At 36.4% G+C, this 20664-nt stretch overlaps 1 protein-coding gene across 1 annotated transcript in view; it reads left to right on the plus strand.

The window, feature by feature from the left end:
• Window positions 1-20664, plus strand: part of RUNDC3B (RUN domain containing 3B) — a 55746-nt gene that overhangs the window by 17456 nt on the left and 17626 nt on the right. Inside the window, exons 4-8 of the mRNA XM_063324779.1 lie at window positions 2308-2393; window positions 5921-6010; window positions 9087-9167; window positions 10916-11084; window positions 15839-15996. Of these exons, the coding sequence (XP_063180849.1) occupies window positions 2308-2393; window positions 5921-6010; window positions 9087-9167; window positions 10916-11084; window positions 15839-15996 (584 nt within the window). The remainder of the gene's footprint in view (window positions 1-2307; window positions 2394-5920; window positions 6011-9086; window positions 9168-10915; window positions 11085-15838; window positions 15997-20664) is intronic.

Raw genomic sequence — 20664 nt, forward strand, 5'->3', positions numbered from 1 at the left:
TTTTTACTAGATTAGAATGCTTTTCAATAGTTTGTATTTCTGTGTAAAGCAGCCTTGATTGATAACTGAGAACATTCTGACTTGAAAGTATAAGTAGTATAAAAGGATACTCAAATAACAGTCTTAATCCTTTTTATTCCTAAACAAACTGGAATAATTTGTTTGAACTAGTATCCAAAGTGTGTTCCATGGCTATTCTAAAAATCCTGTAGTTCCAGATTTTTACGATACTCTGGATTGTTCACAGTTGGTGTCATTGGTCAGGTGCAAATATTTAGCTCATTATATACAAAAACTTCTTAGGTTTTTTCAGGGGCATGACTGTGTGGTTAGTACAATTTAAATTATAGGTATTTACGCAACCAGTTTTCTTCAGTAAAAGATGATGCTTAGATCAAGCAGCACCATGAATCTAGTAGATTTTTGAGTAGCCATTCTCATGATCCACTGTATTGCAGAACAGCTTATTTGCTATGTCTGCTGTTGCCCCTTTCTTCTTTTCTATGGACTCAGTTTTAAATTTTATATAATAAACATACCTGTAATTTGTGTGAAAGCTTCGAAATACTTGAGATGCTATGGCAAAAAGCTATCGATTGGTTTTCCTATCCAGAATAGCTCTTCCTAGCTCTTGGTGTACTGGAGTGGCAAACTGATAATTTAAGTCATGCAGCTTTTCTGCTTGCTTATGTTGAGATCCGGAAATTCAGATAATTCAGAGAACTTATTTCCAAATACTTTCTGGAGAGACTCATGTTCTTGAATCTGATGATTGTATTGCTTATATTCAAGATTTATTTTAAAGGTATTTCTGAATGCCAAGATTTTAATAGATATGAATGTTTGAATTCAGTAGATAGTAAAAAGCAAAGCTGTTTTCTGAAATACTCTTGTAAATAAATTAAAATTTTCTTTTACTCTGTGGAAAACTCCATGCCAAATAATTAAAAAAAACACTCATTTGTGCAACAAGTGTGGAGAGCAGTGCTGAATTTTTAAAGGGGTGTCTGTGAATATTATGGATGTCCATATCTGAGAAGGTCGGAGGCATGTTGACATGAATACTAGTGGTATTCATCAGTTTTACTGGTGGTCCAAATGGGTGTCTGCTTCAGCCCAGTAGCTGTTAGTAAGGATTTGCCAGTGCTGGTTACCCCTGCTTTCACTGGAGCTGCTTTGGCTTTAGTTGTTACCTAAGCAGCAGCGTCAGGGTCTGACTGTTTTGCTCATGTTGTAAATAACTGCAACATAAAGGCAGCTATCCAGATAAACATCTTTTTAATTTTAGTGAACTCTGTGTTGAAGTTTTTGCTGTGTTGTTGGTATTTGTGAAAACAAATTTTTTTTTGTTATTTAGCATCTGCCTGTCTTATAATTTTAATTTGATCTTGGTCTATATAAATTAAAAGTAGAATTATAATCTAGGACAGGTGATTTTGGTAGAATGTCTGTAGTGATATTCAGCTAGATGTCAATAAACACCAAACACATTAAGCAAGAATTCATCTTATTACTTATATAACTTTTTTGTAAGTTTATGTGGGTTACAAGAAATGTTCCTGGTGTTCTCAAACTGACAGTCATAACTATGCAGCCATTTGAAATGTCTCTTTCGTGTGAACTACAATCCTGTGCACTAACTAGATCTATAAACATAGTGCAACATACATACCTAAAGGTTATTTTTGAAGCCATTGCTATTGTTTATAGAACTGTTTGAATGAAGTTTTGCTTTTGGACTATAAGTTTTAGGCCTCTTAGATTTGATTTCATCAGTATGTTATGTGCACCTTCTATTATGATGTCCTTACTGAGGAGTGGAAATAATTTATGCAAAGTACAAAATAAAAATACATCACTGAGTTATAATTTTTCTTATTGATCCCACAAATATTTGAATGAATGCAGAGAATTAGTTTTTTACTTAAATGACCTTGAGAGTAGGTTACTGCTGCTTTACAGTGAAACTGATTGTATGCTTCCAACACCATTATCTTTAAAATGAAAAGCTTTCTGCCCTGATCTGGTGCCACTTATGCACATGAAATTTTCAAAAGGCTGGAGCGTATAATTAAAGCCAAATCCTTTTTTTTCCTTCAAATTTTGAAGAACATTTGTAAGAATGCATTTTCTGTTTTTATTATTATTATTACAATGAAGTACATCCTAGCAACAATTTCTGTTTAGAGGTAATTCTGTTAATCAGTTCATTTCACCCAGGTAAATCAAGTGTATTCATTTTCAGATGTAAAATTAAATGTTTCATTTTATAATACTTAAACAATTGATGTCTGTTTCTTCTTGCAGGGTCGAGCCTGGATCAGAGTAGCACTTATGGAAAAGCATTTGTCTGAATATATTTCCACAGCTCTGAGAGACTTCAAAACAACCAGGTCTCTAAGATTTTTATTTTTGCAATATTTTAGCAAATTTTGCTTAAGTGAGGGACTTAGGTTTGAAATGTTCCACTTGATTTGTATAGGAGGGGATGTCCCTAATAAGAGTTGTAACCTAGTAAAAGATACCTGGAGTTGGTAAGGGTATCTGGAGTTTATGGGTAAAACTGCAAAATTGAAAAGCCCTTTGTGATTTTAAAAATGTAGAAATAAGTCTGGAATTCTCAAAAGGTCAAAAGAGAAGAAAACCTCTCTAAAGAAGGAAATAATTCTGAAACTGTGGCACGATAAGGGCAGAAGGTGTAGTGTTCCTTTCAAAATTGGCTATGGTTGACAGAAAGCCCTAGAGACTCCGTAAAAAATAATTTTTATTGGAACTTTTCTTGAAGAAGAAAGGAAAAGAATTCCAGGAAACTTTTGAGAAATATAGAAGAACAGAATTAGTGATCAGGCATAGCTAGGATTCTTGATGTAATATGAAAAATGTATCCTCTAATGATAAGAGGTGTTATGGACAACAATATGCTTTGTGATAAAAAATACTCTGGCCATTTTAGACTGGTTCTAGATAATGTGATTGTTATACGATGCTTTATCCTGTAACAAGTGGATCTTGTAGATTTATGATGAAGTCATCTTAAATATGAGTGAGTCTGTAACACATTGTGGTGCCTTCTGTTGAACTCTAAAAGTTTTAGACATACTGAATGGACTATTCAAACAATAAGAATTTTCTCTGTAAGGACTTCTGGACTTCTGTAATTCTATTTGTCCATAGACCTCCATATATTTTGCCAATATTAAAGTGACTTTGAAACACAACAATTAACGTCCCATTTCATTGGTTTCCAATAAAAACTGTCTTTATTTTACCCAGATTTGCTTGCATTTACAGTAGACAAGAAGCTTATAAAACAAAGATTTCTGGAAAACATTTACTAGTGTTGGCCTCAAACTGAAAAGTCACTTGGGTTTTTTGAGGGGGAAATGAGAAGGAAGAGGAGGCTCACAAACTATGTAGTTAAGTAGTACATTCCTTGTCCCTGTCTGGTAGTGCAGTCTGTTTGCTAGTGGATAACAGTGGTATTGTTTTATTAGCAGTTTCAAGTTAATTTATTTGAACATGTTAATGTTTCATATATTTGAATGTTCTTTCAGTGGTATAGCTTTTGGAAACAACCTGTCTTGCATTCCAAACATAGTAAGTGCAAAGTGTTTTTTGAAGTAATGTTTCAGATCTTGGTAGTGTGGATTTCAAATCCACTGGCAATAATGGGCACGCTCTCTTTTCCTGTGTGGGATTTTGTATACCTAATAAGTGGCCTGATTTTTTTGGTGATGCTTTGCACCCTTTATTTAGCACTTCAAATTATGTATTGTGCTATATGTATATTTAATAATTATTTCTATAAACTACAAATATCATATGTTACACGTGTGTATGTAGAACATAAGATTCATCTATCATACTGCTAGCTCTTTTTAAACCTCACTGTTGTGTTTAGGTGCTGATCTTAGGGCTAGTTTTTTAATGAAGCAGCACATTATTATTATTGGATCTGCATATTACACTTGGAAGGAGTTTGGATAAAGCATGAGGACACAATTATTCTTCTGACAAGTTGGTCAGCACAGACTGTTAAGTTAAAGTAGACTGTTCTGTTGTGAGATATCAACTGTGTAACACTGAAAGAAGATGTGTGAGTTTTCCAAGGGGACTGTGTTTTGGCTGGATTACCGTAGCTGGTGTAAGAAACAATGCCACCGTCAGACTAATATCTGTGTCTCACTATTACAAGTACGCCCCGTCTTTTTTGTGTGGTTACTTCCTAGGCATCATTTTACAAGATAAACTGAACACAGTACAGGCTGGAACCTAGCAGTGATTTACAAAACAGTAGGAATGGTTTGTAATTGGCTTGTACTGGGAGCATTGCTGTTAGTTCACAAATAAGAGTAACTGTACTGAATTAGACTGTAAATCAGACTGTCCATCTAGCTCAGTATTCTGTCTCAACCAGTGGCCCGTATCGCCTACTGGTGCCCTTCTTGAAATCCCAGGGTAGAGAGCTGAGTCTGTACATCATAGCCTCAGTGTTAGAAATATAATCTCTGTCTTCTCAGAGGAAGTCTTCCAGATTTCTTGCTTCCACTGAGAACATGCAAGGTCTTGGACAACTTGTTTCCTCACAGCAAATGGACGTCTGTTATGAAACTGCAGAAGTGGGACGTCTGACAGTGTGCATTATAACACAGTTCAATCTTTGGAGCTGTGTCCCAAAATGTGTCTTTTCTGGATGTTGGCCATGCAGCCAACTTGAGCTCTCACTGAGCCATCCCAATGATTTCGAGCAGTTCTTAAAGCAGATGGAGCTTTTGTAGAGCAGTGTTGCTGGTATTTGTCTGAGAGAGAGGTTACATTCAGTAACCTGGCAACTTCTTGCAATCATACATTGCTAGAATGGATAGGTGGACTGTGCGTCCCGGTTTCTGGTGAACGACCTTTCAACCTTGTCTTTGGTACTGAACAGCTCTTGTTTCGCTCTTTCCACGTATAATGCTCAGGTGAATTCTAGGGACCTTTCTGCCTCTGCTGCCACCAAGACTCCTTTTACACAGGAATTGAAGTTATGTGCTACTTTGCTAAACAGAGCAAATGCCTTTTACACAAGGCCATGCGTAGCAACTGTGGGTCTTATTCACCTGCCCTGTGCATGGAATATTTCTGTCTGGAAGTAACTTCTGTGGTAGCTAGGAGGAGAAAATTAGAATAAATGGGAGAGAATGGGGAGGTGGTGAGGGAATACAGATTTAAAAATTGTTCCTTTATTGGTCACCGTTCTCAAGCAGCCTTCACAAGTCTGCATATACCAGGGTATGTGAAGTGTATTTTGAGATCAAGCTATGGAGTTCTAAAACTTTGGCCAATAGTTGTTTTACAATTAAAAATGGTGTTAAGAAAACACTCCTTCAAATAATGAAAATCTTAAATCTTGGAATAAATAATAAATAATCTCATTATTTTAAGAAAAATTATGCTACCTGCTAAATAGCTGATTTGTGAAAATATTTTTTTTAACGTAATCACCTACTAAGAATGAAGACTGAATGTTGAACTTTAAAAGAGCCTGCAAGTACAATTGTGAGAGAGAACTTTTTTTTTTTCCATACTGTGGAATAATTATTTTTGTATGTACCTGACACAAATTCTTCTTTTCAGCAGTAAAGCATAAGAATCTTCATTTCCTTTGCATTTTGTCCATCCTGTTCTACTATTTCTTAGGGCTAATATTGTGAATTCTTTTTGCTTCTGTCTAAACTTTTATGTGCTCTAAGATTGTGGGGGTTTTGTGCTGTGCAGTCTATTGGTTTGCTTTATTTGAAAAGAAATATGAATGCCTTGGGGTTCAAATGAGATATTTTCATTTAAACTAGACTTCTTCAGTTTTCTGTTAACTATGAAAAACATTATTATTATTTGAGAGAAAACGATATTAACTGAACAAATTTCTTTTCTATTGAAGGAGATTTTATGAGGATGGAGCAATTGTTCTTGGTGAAGAAGCAAATATGCTTGCTGGTATGCTGTTGGGACTCAATGCAATTGATTTCAGGTATTATATTTGCGTGCTTCATAACAAAATGCTCAAGGAAAGTACTTATAAATTGATGCATTATGGAAAACATTGTTAGATTCCCCTGGTAGTTTGAGAGACAAAACTTGGAGGAGGGTGGGGGGAAAAGGGGGATGGAGAGAGAGATATCTTGAATGGCTTTTCTAGATAAGAGCGAAGTTATGCCATAGTTCATGTAGCTGCATGATTACACTATCTTTCTTCAAGTATCAAAATCCTGAAAGCAATCAGAAGTATAATTGCAGAAGGTATATCAAACCTATGAAGTGAAGCTTACAGACAATTGAATCTTTTAAAGTTATTTTTAAACTGTAAGGAAAACTGTGTGATTTACACTCGTGGTTATGCCCTGGTCTCAATGACAGCATTGTAACTGCATGTGTAGAAGGTGTAGGTATTTTTAACTTCAGCACTTCTAGATTTTAAAAGCTTAACCTACAAATGACCGTTTAAATTAGTGTTATAATTAACTGCAGCCAAACTGCAAAGTGTCATCAGATTACATGAATTTACCTTTGCAATCTCTATTGTGCACTTTGTTATGTGATTAATTCTGTGTTTTGGGGTAATGAAGGTGCAAGCATGCCCTCGATAACATGAAAAACATCTTGATGATGTATAAACATCAGCAAGGTATAAAGAGTAGAGTGCCTATGAAAAGATCAAACCTGGCTGGTGCAAGACCCTGTTCATATGCCTGGCGGGGCCCACTTAGCCTCATGCAGAGCCACTGGGGAAAGGGTTCGTTACACAGCACGGGGAAAAGAAGAACAATAATGCCTTTCTCTAGTCTCCTGGCAGTACACTGTTTAAATTTACCCTGCAGCAGCATTAATGCTTGTCACACACCATTTTAGGAGATAAACTGGCAGAAAACAGCACCCAAATCTCACTGGATGCTCTGACTGATTGACTGTTGCCAAAAGGCCTTTGGAGATTTACTCCTGCTTATGTACCCTTATACCAGTTTTGAGGCTTGTTGGACCCTTCTGTGAACCAGCTTAACTTGTTAGAGTTAAAAAGCATACTCAATAAGAAGACAGGATAGTTCTTTTGTTGTTACCTAGTTTGGTTCACAGAAGCATCCTATTAGTGGCAGAGATGATGGGACCATAAGGCTTATAGAAGAGAAAGAATAAAAAGGATTGAGTAAGGTCTTCCCTTTCTGGTGGCAGTGAGCATTTAGTTCAGCTCCCTGCCTGTGGAACTGCATTTGGATGCTAAAGGGGAAAAAGCCCTAAAAATTCATGTCTCGATGCCTAAACTAGATCATGGAGTCAAATAAGTGCCAAGGAGGGGAAAGGAAATGTCTGGTTGGGGTTTAAAAAAAAAAAAAACAAAAAAAAACAAAAAAAAAAAAACAGGGAGGGAGATGTTGAAAATGCAGGATGCCTTCTTTTGCCAGCATTTAGTCATTAGATTGGCTTAACTGCATCCTCAACATATGTTCTGGGGGGACGTAAGTGTGCTGCAGGATGATAAGAGAGCTAGCCTTGTGTACAGCAAATTCAAACCTTACCAGATTTTATTAGTTTAAGCTTTACACTATGTGAAATTAATACAGAAGCAGTTTAGCATTATACTTGGAAGGACTATAGCTATAAATGAATAAGAAGCATAGCAAGAGTAGGTCTGCAGTATGTAAATCCTTCCATAAATAATCATCAATTTACTGTGTTTGTCTTGCATAAGCATCAGTGATATATACTACCGGTATGAGAGCTTAGTTGTATGAGTGTGCTTGTTCTTCCTTTCTCCTCTGATTTCTAATATAACCATATTTATAGATATCTGTTAATAGTATTCAGAGTAATGATTGATTCTCATTGGAGACATTTAAGGTTTTGTTAATGTACCTTTTAAGAGCCTAGAAATTTTCTGGCCAAAATAGGAACACAGTGCTACCAAAGCACTTTTATTGTGCCACATACAATTCATAGTATTGTGGTTTTAATGGCTGAGAAGCTGTAGCCATTCTTTGCGTGTTATATTTGAGATATTTTTTTTCAGTTCAAGGAGTCTCTTATGAATGTTCACTGACTTATATATGTGGAACTGTAAATAAGACTTCGGGGTGGAGACAGGGAACCCAGGTGAAAACAGAATCTAAATATTTTTTCCCCTCTTGCAGCAATGTGGAATTGTGTATCTACTTAAAATAATTGTGGTTTTGCAGGGGTGGTTTTTTTTGTTTTCTTTGTTTTTCTTTTCTTAGCGGGGAAAAAAAACCTTTCAGATGTACTTTCCAAATACCACTTAAGTGACTGCATTGTCAAAAATGGCACGTTGCAATTAAGGTAGCAAAAGCTGTGTCTTACTAGAATCTGTTTTTTTGCTGACAGTGGTAGAAGGAGTAAGGAATATGAGCCTTGTTGGAGGCAAGACTTTAATTTTGTCACTTCCGTGATAATTAAACATTATTCACATACAGTCTTTTATACCTAGTACAAAAGGAATACAGTGTAGATGAGAGCTAATCCATTTAAGAACATTTTCTGAAAATTAGTTTCATTAATGTTCCTCATCTTCCTGCAGCCCAACGTCAGAAAGTATCTGAAAGGAGAAAGACTCTGAAATATTTTTGAGAACTGGTTTTTGACTTACAGTTAGTAGGATGGTTGCATAAGCACTCTGCAAACACTTTAAATGAGCTTAAATACTGAAGATTCCAAGCTCGTCCATAGCTCTTCTGTTTCTCTTGCTTCAGCTTACTTTCCTTTTCCTGTTATTCCCTTGCAATCCATCTGTATTTTCAGAATAAAAGTGAATATTTAAAAATTAGGGTTTGTACCACTCGCCCTAATCTATTCCCTGATTATTCGGAATTTATTTGTTGTGGTTTTCATTATCCTATAATATCCTCAGTGACTCTCATTTAATATTAAACAGTCTAGCTCAGCTGAGTAGGATTTCAGTGTTTAATACTTTATTTCAGTGTTTAGGCCTTTCTTATTACCAAAAAATGAAGAAAAATCAAATTTCACATTGGTAAAATTAAACTGTCACTGTCATCTAATTTTCTTGTTATAATCTTACTGTTTTTCTTTTTTATCAGTTTTTGTCTGAAGGGTGAGGGACTGGATGGCAGCTTTCCAGCTGTCATAGATTATACACCGTATTTGAAGTTCACCGAAAGGTACTTTTATCTTTACATTGCTTTTTTTATTTCATTGGCAAAAGTTTATTTCATACTGGGCCTCTTACTTTTCATTTCATATTCAAAATAATCTCCATTGCTAAATACAAACCTGTACACTCATCTGCCTTGCTCTTTCAGACTGGTGGAATTATTACGTGACTCATCAGAGTGAGTCATGCTAACTTTGTTTACTTGGATTAGAACTACGGTTCAGTGGTAAACAAATATTTTATATCCTTTGAAGATCACCAGACCAAGTTGTCCTCTCTCTCGGGCCTTTTCTGTGTGGCCATAAATTTAAAAATAGTTATTTTGTAAATAAAAATTAAATATGCCCTGGTAAATGGTGAGATATGACAGAAAAACAGTATACAGTACAAGCAGTTAGCACATAATAGAAAATCATGGCCAGCTGCGTATATAATCTGACCTTCCAGATACATTTTGGTCTTCTTATCAGCCATATGATTAATAATAAAAAGAATGATCACTATCAAACAGATCAGATAGATAGCAATTTGGAATCTCCAAAAAAGCATGGAAATTAATGGGATGTGTTCTATTGTTAGGTTTGCCAAAATGAAGAAAGTAGTTGAAAGTCAGGAGTAGTCTTGAAGATGTACAACCGAATGTGAAACATCCTCGTTATTCTCTTGAGGTTCTTACTAGCTTACAAGTTAAGGACAAATTGCATAGTTCAGTTAAAGCAGAATTTGTATCACAGCAGGATCATGGGGTCGCAGGAATCACTACTTAAAAAACTAGGAAATGCTATTAACATAGTGCAAAGCATAGTTGTAAGGGAAGATTTCAAATGGGTATTGGGATAAATGAAAATTCTTGTCTTTGAGACCAATCATACAATCATAGAATGGTTGGAGTGGTATGGAACCTTAAAGATCACCTAGTTCCAACCCGCTGCCATAGGCAGGGACACTGTCCACTAGACCAGATTGCTGAAAGCCCCATCCAACCTGGTCTTGAACACCTCCAGGGATGGGGCATCCACAGCTTTTCCAGTGTCTCACCACCCCCACAGTAAAGAATTTCTTCGTAATATCTAATCTAAATTTCCCCTCTTTCAGTTTAAAACTGTTACCCCTTGTCCTATCACTGCATTCCCTGATAAAAAGTCGCTCCCCATCTTTCCTGTAGGCCCCCGTTAGGTCTGAATTCTTTGGCATACATTGATTCTGGATGATATGGAGATATTTTAAAAATAAATCTCTATACTGTGTAGGGAGATACTTACGTTCTGCGAAATAACAGGCATGTGGTCTTCACTATAACCGTAATGATACATTCTTACTTAAATTTATCATGATTTAATATAATAAGAATCACTTTTTTATTTTTCTGCATTTCTGGAAACAAACATAATTTATTTTCAGATACTACTCTTTGCCCTGAATTTGTGAAGGAAAGATTAAGTCACCACTTCTTTAAATAGTATATTGTAATAAATTGTCACTTTGTATTCCAGGAGAGTATCCCACATGCAGTTGTCTGACTTACGTAGGACAACTTGACTAAGATCACTAGCAAATCTTTGCCCATTCTTTAGGTGGCTATACAAATAGAAGCTTGAAAAATAAGTTGTATTTGGTGAGCTGTCCCAACATTTTGATTCTTTTTGGTTTACAGAGCTTTAGATATCTTTAAGAACTGTGGTGCTTTAATTTCAAGGGGAATTTGCATTTTAATAAACACAGCTTTTCACTTGGTTAATAAATATGATCCTCCAGTTCTGACAGCATCAGCAGTGATGAAGAAGAGCTAAGAACGCTGGGCAGTAGTAACAGTGAAGGCAGCACTCCAGAGAACATTGGTCCTCCTTTCATCACGGATGAAAACAGTTGGTACAACAAATGCAAAAGGGTAGAACAGAAGTACCGGCTTGCATTGGAACAGAAGGTAAATGATTAGTTTGGGGGAGGGGGGGGCGGGCGGGCGGATGGAGCCAAAGCCGATCACCAGCCAACTAGTGACATATCCATTTAAGTAAAGGCAGAAAAACATATTAAATGTTATTTAACTTCATGTAAATGGTCTTAAATGTTATGATCCTTGGAGCATTTAAGTATCTTTGCGCATTGATTTGTGGGAAAATAGGTTTGGGGAGAGGGGGAAGAGAATAATAATTCAGAGCTCAGATTTCACAATCTAATGTAGAAGCTTTGGCTCCTTTTTCCAATCTCAGAGTTACAGGCAGTGTATCTCTGAAGCTGTTAGCTTGTGAGCTTGAAGTGAACACGACTGTCCATGGTTTTCCTCTTTCTTAGAAGCCATATAATTTTATTGATGTAGGTAGACTGACAGTTGAAGGTTTTTATATTGATAGTGATCTTATATTTGACATGTAGTCTTACAGTAAACAAAAACGATCAGCAAAGTAATCCCTCTAGGAATGAAAAGCAGTACAGTCTTCTCGGTGATACTGAGGTAGGTTTTTAGAAAATACATAGTTTTAAGACCTCTTTCAAGCTAGAATGGGAAAGGGAAAAAAAAAAGAGTGTGGGTATTTGATTTTAATAATTTAGGTGGCATATTGAATGTTATTATAGAAACCAAAGGTAGGTTCTCCCTCTTCAACCCAAAATACTGTAAGTTAAAGGTGAAGTGAAGTATGTGTCCAAACTTTTTAGTATTTTTAAAAGCAAAGCGTTTGTCAATTTTTCATAACGGCATATTACGACTATGGAGACAACAATGTGTATGAGCTAGTGGCAGAGAGAAGGGGAAGACTGTTCACAGACACTGAAGAAATAGTGCATAGAAAAAGAAAGGAGGGGTCCGCAAAAATAAAAGAGAAGAAAAATGAAAGACAAATGGTTAATATTTTTAAAGAGCCTTATTAGTAATTTTACTGTTCTTTTTTCCTAATGTCAGAATTTGATTTTGATGAACCTCTGAACACAGTAAACCATATGAAGGGCTGGAACTACATAAGGGTGCTTGGAGGTGTAATTACTTCCCTTAGATTAGGGCATTGGAATCACAAGATTATGTCTGTGTCTTTCTAGTTTTTACTGTACTGAGAAGAAAAAATATTTTTTTAAACTTTTAAAAAAAAAAAGGAAAGAAAAAAGAGGGTTGGGTGGGATCTAGAATGGATCTTCTGCCATCCACAACAAAATAGGCCTTTCATTGATTCACGAGTCTATGATCCAGAAACATTTCTGTTCCATGGGAAGTTATTCGCTGATCTGAGTATTTCCAATTTTTGAGCATTACTGTTTTAGTGAGTCACATTATTCCTTCTCGCATTCTTTTAATGAACTGCCAACTTCTATAGTCAGCTAATGTAGGGGTGAATTCAAGTCAGTTTTATGATAACTTTTTGAAAAATTTGGTACATTTAATACAATTTTCAAAATTATAGCTACTCTGACAGCCCTTGACACTTTCCTAGTTGTCCTCCTTTAAAATGCCGATTGACAATTGCAGCAGCAGAATAACTTTTTTTCCCCACAGACTGAAAATTTTCCATTGTCAAATTTCCATTTGGCATGTGCCTTCCAAAATTTTATTTAATTCACTTCAACTACGCTACATCTGTTCTGTACTCTGCACATCTGTACATCTACATGACTTGAATGAATGACCATTAAGAGGTTAGATCGACTATGGACTAGAGCTTCTTTCCTGACTGTGTCTTTCCTTCCCTTTTTGGAACCTTTTTCATGGCAGTAAGTTGCAGCAACAATCAAGTTGCACACAGTGCAGTAGGTACCAGTTAATAAGAGACAGTGTTTTCTTTCAAACAAAGGGGCTTTCTGACATTCTGTGTGCTGGAAAACTGGATGTTTGTGACGAGAAGACCAAGTGGAAAATAATGTTTTTTTAGTAACTGATAGAGTGAGTCTGACAGATCCTTCTTTTCCTCTGTTGTCATTCACTTTGTGCAAACAATGATAAATTCCTTTTGTGCCTCCTAAGTAAGTATGTGCAGTCATTAATAGCACAGCTGAAAGAAGTTTACCAGGGTCACAATATGACAAGTGATTGGATTTCAACTAAGATAAAGGTATCTGCATCTTCTGAGTTGTTTGAATGGTAGGATAGGGTCAGGTATTATTTTAGTAAGGTAAATCATAGCGTTGCTTTATTGGATCAACAATGCTATGCTGGTTTAGACCAAGAATCCTTGGTTATCCTCCTATCCTATCTTGGATACTTGCCCGAAGCAGATGTGGAAGGAAGAATAAAAACAAAGCAAATGTATATGCACTGTTTTTCTTCTAATACTTTCTTGGCCAACGCATATCAGCTCAAGGACTTCCTTGAGGCTGATAAGGTTTGTCTGTTTAATAAACCTGTGATTGATCTCTCTTCCAAATACTTGTCAAATATCCCCTTGACCCCATGTAAATTTTTAGCATCCAAATCATTTTTTTGGCAAAGCATTCTGCATATCTACCATCTGTTGTGTGAAAAGCCACCTCCTTTTCTGTCTTTTGAATCTGGCTCCTACCAGCTTCATTTCATGGTGCCTAGCTCCTGTGTTTTAAAAAAAACGATGAACAGTCACTTACTTCCTGCCTTCTCCAGGCCTCTCTGGAAATACGATTAATTTGTCTTTTCCAAGTTGTCTCTTGTCCAGATTAATGAGTCATAGTTTACACGTTTTTTTTTTACTTATGTGGAAGTTATCTCTTCCCTATTTTGGAATGGTGTAAACTGTTCACTTTTGTGTAGTAACCTCCTAAATTCTTTGTGTACTGTTTATACTGGAGTTTTATATGCTTTCACTCGTGAGATGATGCATCTCCATGTGATTAATGTAGAGGTATTTACTGTTTGTAGTATTCTGTTTCTGATACTGATGTTTCACATTGAAAATCTTTTTGTAAAATGTTTGACGTTTCTGGGAGGCAGAAAATTTGTGTATGTCCTAATGCATCATTTAGTACTTTCAAAGCACTACTTAGAGCTCCAAGGAGTACCTTAACATTCAAGATAACAGTAATATTTGACGGGGCAGAACTAGGCATACTGAAAAGCTCTCAAAATTCCTTGGAACTTGTACTGAGACTAAAATAAATTCCTATCAAATATAAATATATCCATGGGACAGAACTGTATGTAATCATAGAATCACAGAATAGTTGTGTATGGATGGCACCTCTGGAGATTGTCTGGTTCCACTCCCCCTGCTCAAAAAAAGGTAGACTAGATAGCAGGTTGCTCAGGGCCTTGTTCAATTGGGCTGTGAATATCTCAAGGATGCAGACTCCTCAGCCTGTCTGGACAACCTGGTCTAGTGTCCATTTAAAAATTAAAAAAAAATAATAATTAAAAAACCCAAAACCTGGTGGGTTGACCTTGGCTGGACGCCAGGTGTCCACCAATCCACCCTATCACTCCCCTCCTCAGCAGGACACTGTGGGGAGAAAAGAAGGCTGCTATAAGGTCTCTCCAGAGCCTTCTCTTCGCCAGCTTGAACAACCCCAACTCTCTCAGCCTGTCTTCACAGGAGGTGCTCCAGCCCTCTGATCATCTTCGTGGCCCTCCTCTGAACCCACTCCAACAGGTCCATGTCTTTCCTGTGCTGAGGGCTTCACAATACTCCAGGTGGTGTCTCACCAGAGTGGAGTAGAGGGGTGGAATCACCTCCCTCCACCCGTTGACTTGAAACCTGTTTTCTTACTCAACAGGACTATGCCTGTTCTGTGTCTATGAAAGCTACCTTTTTAATGTATTTATTTTTGAATGGGCACCTATGAAAGAGTTACACATTATTCCACAGGCTTTAAGGAAGTTTTATGCAGTATAGACTTATTGTATACAGCTTTAACTAAGAATTGATAAGAAGTTACTAGCATCTGACATGCGGGGCTCTGCTTGAATAAGAAAAAGAAATAGCTCCTTGTATTGTAACCAGATGTGTAATTTGTGAACATACTTCACGACCAGCCTGCTGTCACAGCTGCTGTTAAATACTCACATTGTGGATTTTTGTAAATGACTAAGTAGTTGAAGTGTGATTAGGACTGTCCCATGTGTTTTATAGTATCAGCTGGAAAAACAATGACATAAATACACGTGCATGTTCCAGCTGTACACATCCAATGTTATGAAAATAAGTGACCTTCACCAGTTGTTCTACCTTATGCTTTACTGTAGATGAATATTTATTTCCGTAACTTTCTTCTTTGTCATTTTAATGTGTGATGTGGTATTGCAGTTTTCAAAGAAACTTTAAAATAATGTTGGATATTTTTTAGTAATAATTCTGGATCCCTTTCATTTACTATACAGATCTATATAGACTCATTCTACTCTTGTCCTTCTTAGGCAATATGTAACATCCTGCATCAGTCAAGTTGTAGAGTTCAGATATTTTTCTTATACTAGTGAGTGTTCTATGTTGTTTTCGAAAAATGAATTAGTGTTTCATGCTGGTGGCGTTCCTGTCTCATTGTTTTATCCATTATTCTATTCCCCCACAGGAATATAAATAAGTACATCATTTTCTTGGTAGTTATTAGGAAACATCACACTAATCTTAAGTCAATTTACCGGTCTGTTTAAAAAGAAAATAAAAAAATCCCTACAACAACCAAAGTAGAACTGTATACATCTTAAACCAGAAAAATGTGAACATACATAATGAAATTTTTTTTGGTAGTTTGTTCTTTAAGGCTTTCTAACGCTTATATTTCCAGGGTTACCTTGAAGAATTGGTACGACTCAGAGAAAACCAGCTATCTGAATCTGTCTCACAGAATAAACTGCTGTTACAAAAAATTGAAGATATGCATCTAGCCCATAAAATGGAGAAGGAACAGCTGGAATATATCATTGTGGAACTGCAAGACCAGTTGTAAGTTAGTACAATGGAGAAATGTTTTCAGAGCAGTATCAATTTATTTAACTTATTTAACTATACAATATGAAGAACTTCTGGTCCTGTGGAAATGGGTCAAACTTCTTAAAGAAAGATGTATTGTTAGCTTTTTTTTTTCCCCCTGACAAGTCTTATATTCAGAAATGGCTCCCCCGAAAACTGGAGTAGTGTACAACAGAATAATTCTGAGATTAATTTTTTTTTTAGATCTGAAATGGCTTACAGTAAACTTGCTTAAATTTTTAACACATTTTTATAAAATGTTCTTTATATTTTATGACTTCCAGCTTTAAGGCTACCTTTTAAAAAAAAAAAGTGTATTGGAAGAGCTTCCTTTTGAACACTGTTTTTAAAATGTTAGGCAAGAGAGTATAAATAAATATTTCTTTTCTTTGCATAGATTCTGTTTTATCTGTGTGGGGCTCAGACACAGTAGAATTTCATCTGTTAATCGTAAAAATATTCAAACCGATGAAATAGTTTGCTACTCGCCCTTTCTTCAATGCAAGGCAAAACGCTAAAACACAGAAAAGACTTAATTTTTTAATGTAATATGTGACTCCTAATATGATAAATATTCAAGTATCTTATGATCCTTGGGTAGTTTATCCTCCCAGCCCTGTCTGTTGGGTAGAGAGGTACTGTCCTTTCGCAGTTTAAAGACCCAGATAGATAGAAGACTCGCTGTGTGCTGATAAACTGCCACAGGACTGCTATAGTATGCATGTGAAGTAATTGCGTGTTCCTTTCTGTTCATAACAAATACAAGATAAATTATTTTACCCTGTATCTGGAGTAATCTGTATGTGCCTGAACCCCGAGATAAAATGGAAGTCATCTATGGCCTTTGAAACAATCCAGGACGAAATTAATATAAAGATGGCTTTGGGGTACTTCGGTTCCCTCTCCCTAATGTCTCACAGAGACACCATCCAGAAGGGTCTTTCCTATGCACTAAAAAGTGCTTCTAGCTTGTGAACAAAGCTTGGTTGGCGAAGGGAGGGGAACTGGGTTGTCTTTTGGTGGCTGTTTTTTATTTTCCTTCCTCTCTCTGTTTTGTGGTAGTTCATTTTATTGACAGTGCTTGAAATGGATTTTATGAAAGTCCTGAGGAATACAGCATTTGCATTTTATTTATGCCAATTTCAGAGCTGAGGAAGAAAAAAGATGTTTTTCTGAGTCTTTTTTTTTTCTTTCTTTTTCTTTTTCTGATTGCCTGTAAGCTTTTGAGAGATAACCGTTCTTTAGTTCTTTACTGAATTTACCAGTATAGCTACTGATTCATGTTATACTTCTTTGGCCTCCCTGATTATTTAGCAGGGGGGTGGTGGGAGAAGTGTGAGCTCATTGAAACCCACTCTGATACTTGGAAGTTTTAAATGTTCGGACCTGCTGTTAATTTTCAGTTGAGATATATGCAGTCAGACTGTTCTAAATATCTCGGTCTTCGGGGTTTGATTTTGTTTGCTGGCGTTCTTATGTAAGGCTCAAGTTGTGGAGCAGTTTCTGTTGTATCTTGACAGTGTGTTTCTTGTATAGCTGTTTATGAGACACTGCGTTTAGGAGCCTGGACTACACTAGATATTTGGGGAGAGAGGTTTAATTTTGCATTGTTATTGCTGTGGGTGTACTGTGTCTCTCAGATGAACTCTTCTTAAAGTGTATTAGGAACTTAGAGTTCCTTTTTAGGGAGAGGGAAGGGAAGAAATATTCCTATCAGGTCTCTGATGGTGAACACCGATCATAATTAACATCTTGTAATCATTCCTCCATACTTTTTTTTCCCCTTCTTTTTTTTTCTTTCTTCCCCCCCCCGCCTTTTTATTCTGACCAAGGCTGATGTGGCAGGACAATATGTTGTATTACTAAAGTGTCTGTAATGAGGCATGAGTTTTAGCCAATTGCTTTTTATGGTCCAGCTGTTTTAGAATGGTGTTCCTGTAATTACAGATCTTAGTGTTTTGCTCCCCTACCATTAGTAGTATTTGACGTAGTGAATGTATGCTGTAATCTTTTTTTAATTCTTTACCAGCAGCTAAGAGCAAGTTTGGGATTGTAATTCTGCCTGAGGCATATTACATTATTGTTTATAAAACACTTTGAGATCTGATTTAGGATCATTTGCTGTGTAATGGAAACTATTATAAATAAATATTCTATATTTTCTTTTTAATGATGCTTTTCTATTCCACTGGTTGTTGTTGTTAAGGTAGCAAGTTCTACTGCTTCAAATTTCTGTTGAGTAAGTATTTGTTCGTGTTTCCAGAATGGTCTTTCACAGGCTGCAAGTCAAAATGTTTTATGTATATTCTCAATTCTCAGATTTGGGCAGAATCTGAGCCTATGTTTAGGCCTGTCCACACACATATACACACACAGATTCTTCCCTCCTACCCCTTCCCCCTTCCCCGCCCCCCCCCCCCCCCCCCAAAAAAAAAAAAAAAAATAGTGGGAGTGGGGAATAGGGATGTGTTATTGCTGCTGACCTGCAAACCGGGCAACACTAGGGATCAACAAGGCCTTCAGGTTATAAATTTGATTACCTACAGAAAAACTTTTCCATATTCATATTTTATAAGGCAGTTTGCTATAAAGCATGAAATAAATATGGAGATAGGAGATTGGAGAAGCTTGGAAGTAATATTTGTTTTACAGCTGCTATGCAAAACTTAGTGATCTACAATTTTCAGTATTCTTAACTTTGTCTCACACACTTGAGTCTCCAAACTACAATGAACAAAACAGTTTCCTATTTAGTTAAAAGCCATTTCAAGGATCTCATGAATACCAATATCTGGAAAATAATGAAGCTGAAAATTCATCAAATTAGTTATTCACAAAAGAGTAACATTTTTTTTGTGTCTCAGCTTAATTGGATTTTGTAGTAATATGCCCATCCATCTTGGGGTTGGACATCTTGCTCTGCTGGCAGGTGTCTGATGGCAAATCAAGTTAGAAAAGGGAAACTGCAATACACCACCTGATCATCAGTCAGATGCATTTAAACTAATGCACGGCTGATCAAGAAAAAGGTTCAGACTAGATATTAGGAAACACTTATGTACCAAGAGGGTGGTCAAACACTGGAACAGGCTTTCTAGAGGGGCGGCTGATGCCCCAAGCCTGTCAGTGTTCGAGAGACATTTGGACAATGCCCTTAATACTACGCTTTAACTTTTAATCAGCCCTGAAGTGATCGGGCAGTTGGACTAGATGATCATTTCAAGTTCCTTCCAACTGGAACTATTCTGTTCTATTCTAAGAACAGCTTGCTCTTTTAGCGCACTTTCAGCATCTCTAGATGAAGGGTTGCCTAGTGATATGTGTCAATTGTAATAATGATGAGACATATTCTGGCTTTCATTTGCTTTCTTCAGAAGTGTTTGCTGTCACTGGGATGTATTTTTGCCTGGAACGTGTTGTAGTTGAATATTAGAGAATAGTGCTTTTGGCTCCACTCTTCTATAGTGTATTTTTACAGTGAGGGTGGGACAGTTCTTAAAGTGCTTAAAATTAACAGCTCTTAAGTGCTTAAAAATAACAGCTCACAAGAGGACAGCCAAGAGAAGCCTGTAATCCATGATGTGTGTAACTGAAGAAAACAGTTTGAATTCCACAACATTCAATATGTGATGGGAGAGGGATCCCAAATCATCAAGGAACTGTATCCTGGAGTATTCAAAACTGAGAGGCAGCCATTTCTTCCTGCTCTAAGATCCTGCAAAGAAGTGTTGAATGTCTTTTGGAGCAGAGACACATTTGATTGCGCGTCCCATCAGTAAAAAAATTATGAGCACACCACCCTAATATAGGTATACTTATTTATTATTTACAAATTATATACATGTACTACTTTACTCATATGTACATTATAAAACATACACAAAAATATAAATTAAAAAGGATGAGATAAAAATGAAATAAACACTATCTTTAATTTTTTTTTCATTTATTAACAGTACAAAAAGTGTTTTTTCCCATACCCCAAAGGATTGTCTTATACACCCCACTTTGGAGACCACCACCTTGAAGGACTAGTTAGCTCAGTCAAAGAAGTGGCTGGGCAAAATCTGGAACTGTTTGTCCACAGCATCTGTGCATTAAAACTCTCAGCTTAAACAGGCTTTTTTTCCACCTTAGGGTGATTTGTAGTCTTTCTTTTGGCTTACGCTGTACCTGTGCTTAAGGCAAACTGCTGACCTTTGTCACTTTAAAGTTCAGATTCTGCATTTGAAATTGATATTTATGTATGTTAAGTATTGATGTATGATTACAAGAGAGATTCCATCAATTTCCCGAATAGTGACTCAGCTTTTAAGTAAAGTTATAAGGAAAAAGGAAAGCATTGTCTCCAGAGATAACCTCAAAATGTTTTAAATTTTTTTTTTTTGTTCTGCTGTGATTTTTGTTGAAATTACAATAGTGATTTGCATAATGTTTACCAATACGGGTTTCCGTATACCAATAAGGTATTTCTCAGGTGTTCAGACTGATGTGCCTGGTGTAAGATGGTACAGCCCCATTGTCCCAGCTGGTGCAATATTTTAATTTTTATTTTTGTTTATTTATCACATGTATTGAAAATATATTTCTTAGATTCAGTAGCTATGCTAAATTTGATACTGCTCTGTTTTTTATCCCCCT

This window comes from Chroicocephalus ridibundus, chromosome 2 (assembly GCF_963924245.1).
Source record: "Chroicocephalus ridibundus chromosome 2, bChrRid1.1, whole genome shotgun sequence".
Taxonomy (NCBI): Eukaryota; Metazoa; Chordata; class Aves; order Charadriiformes; family Laridae; genus Chroicocephalus; species Chroicocephalus ridibundus.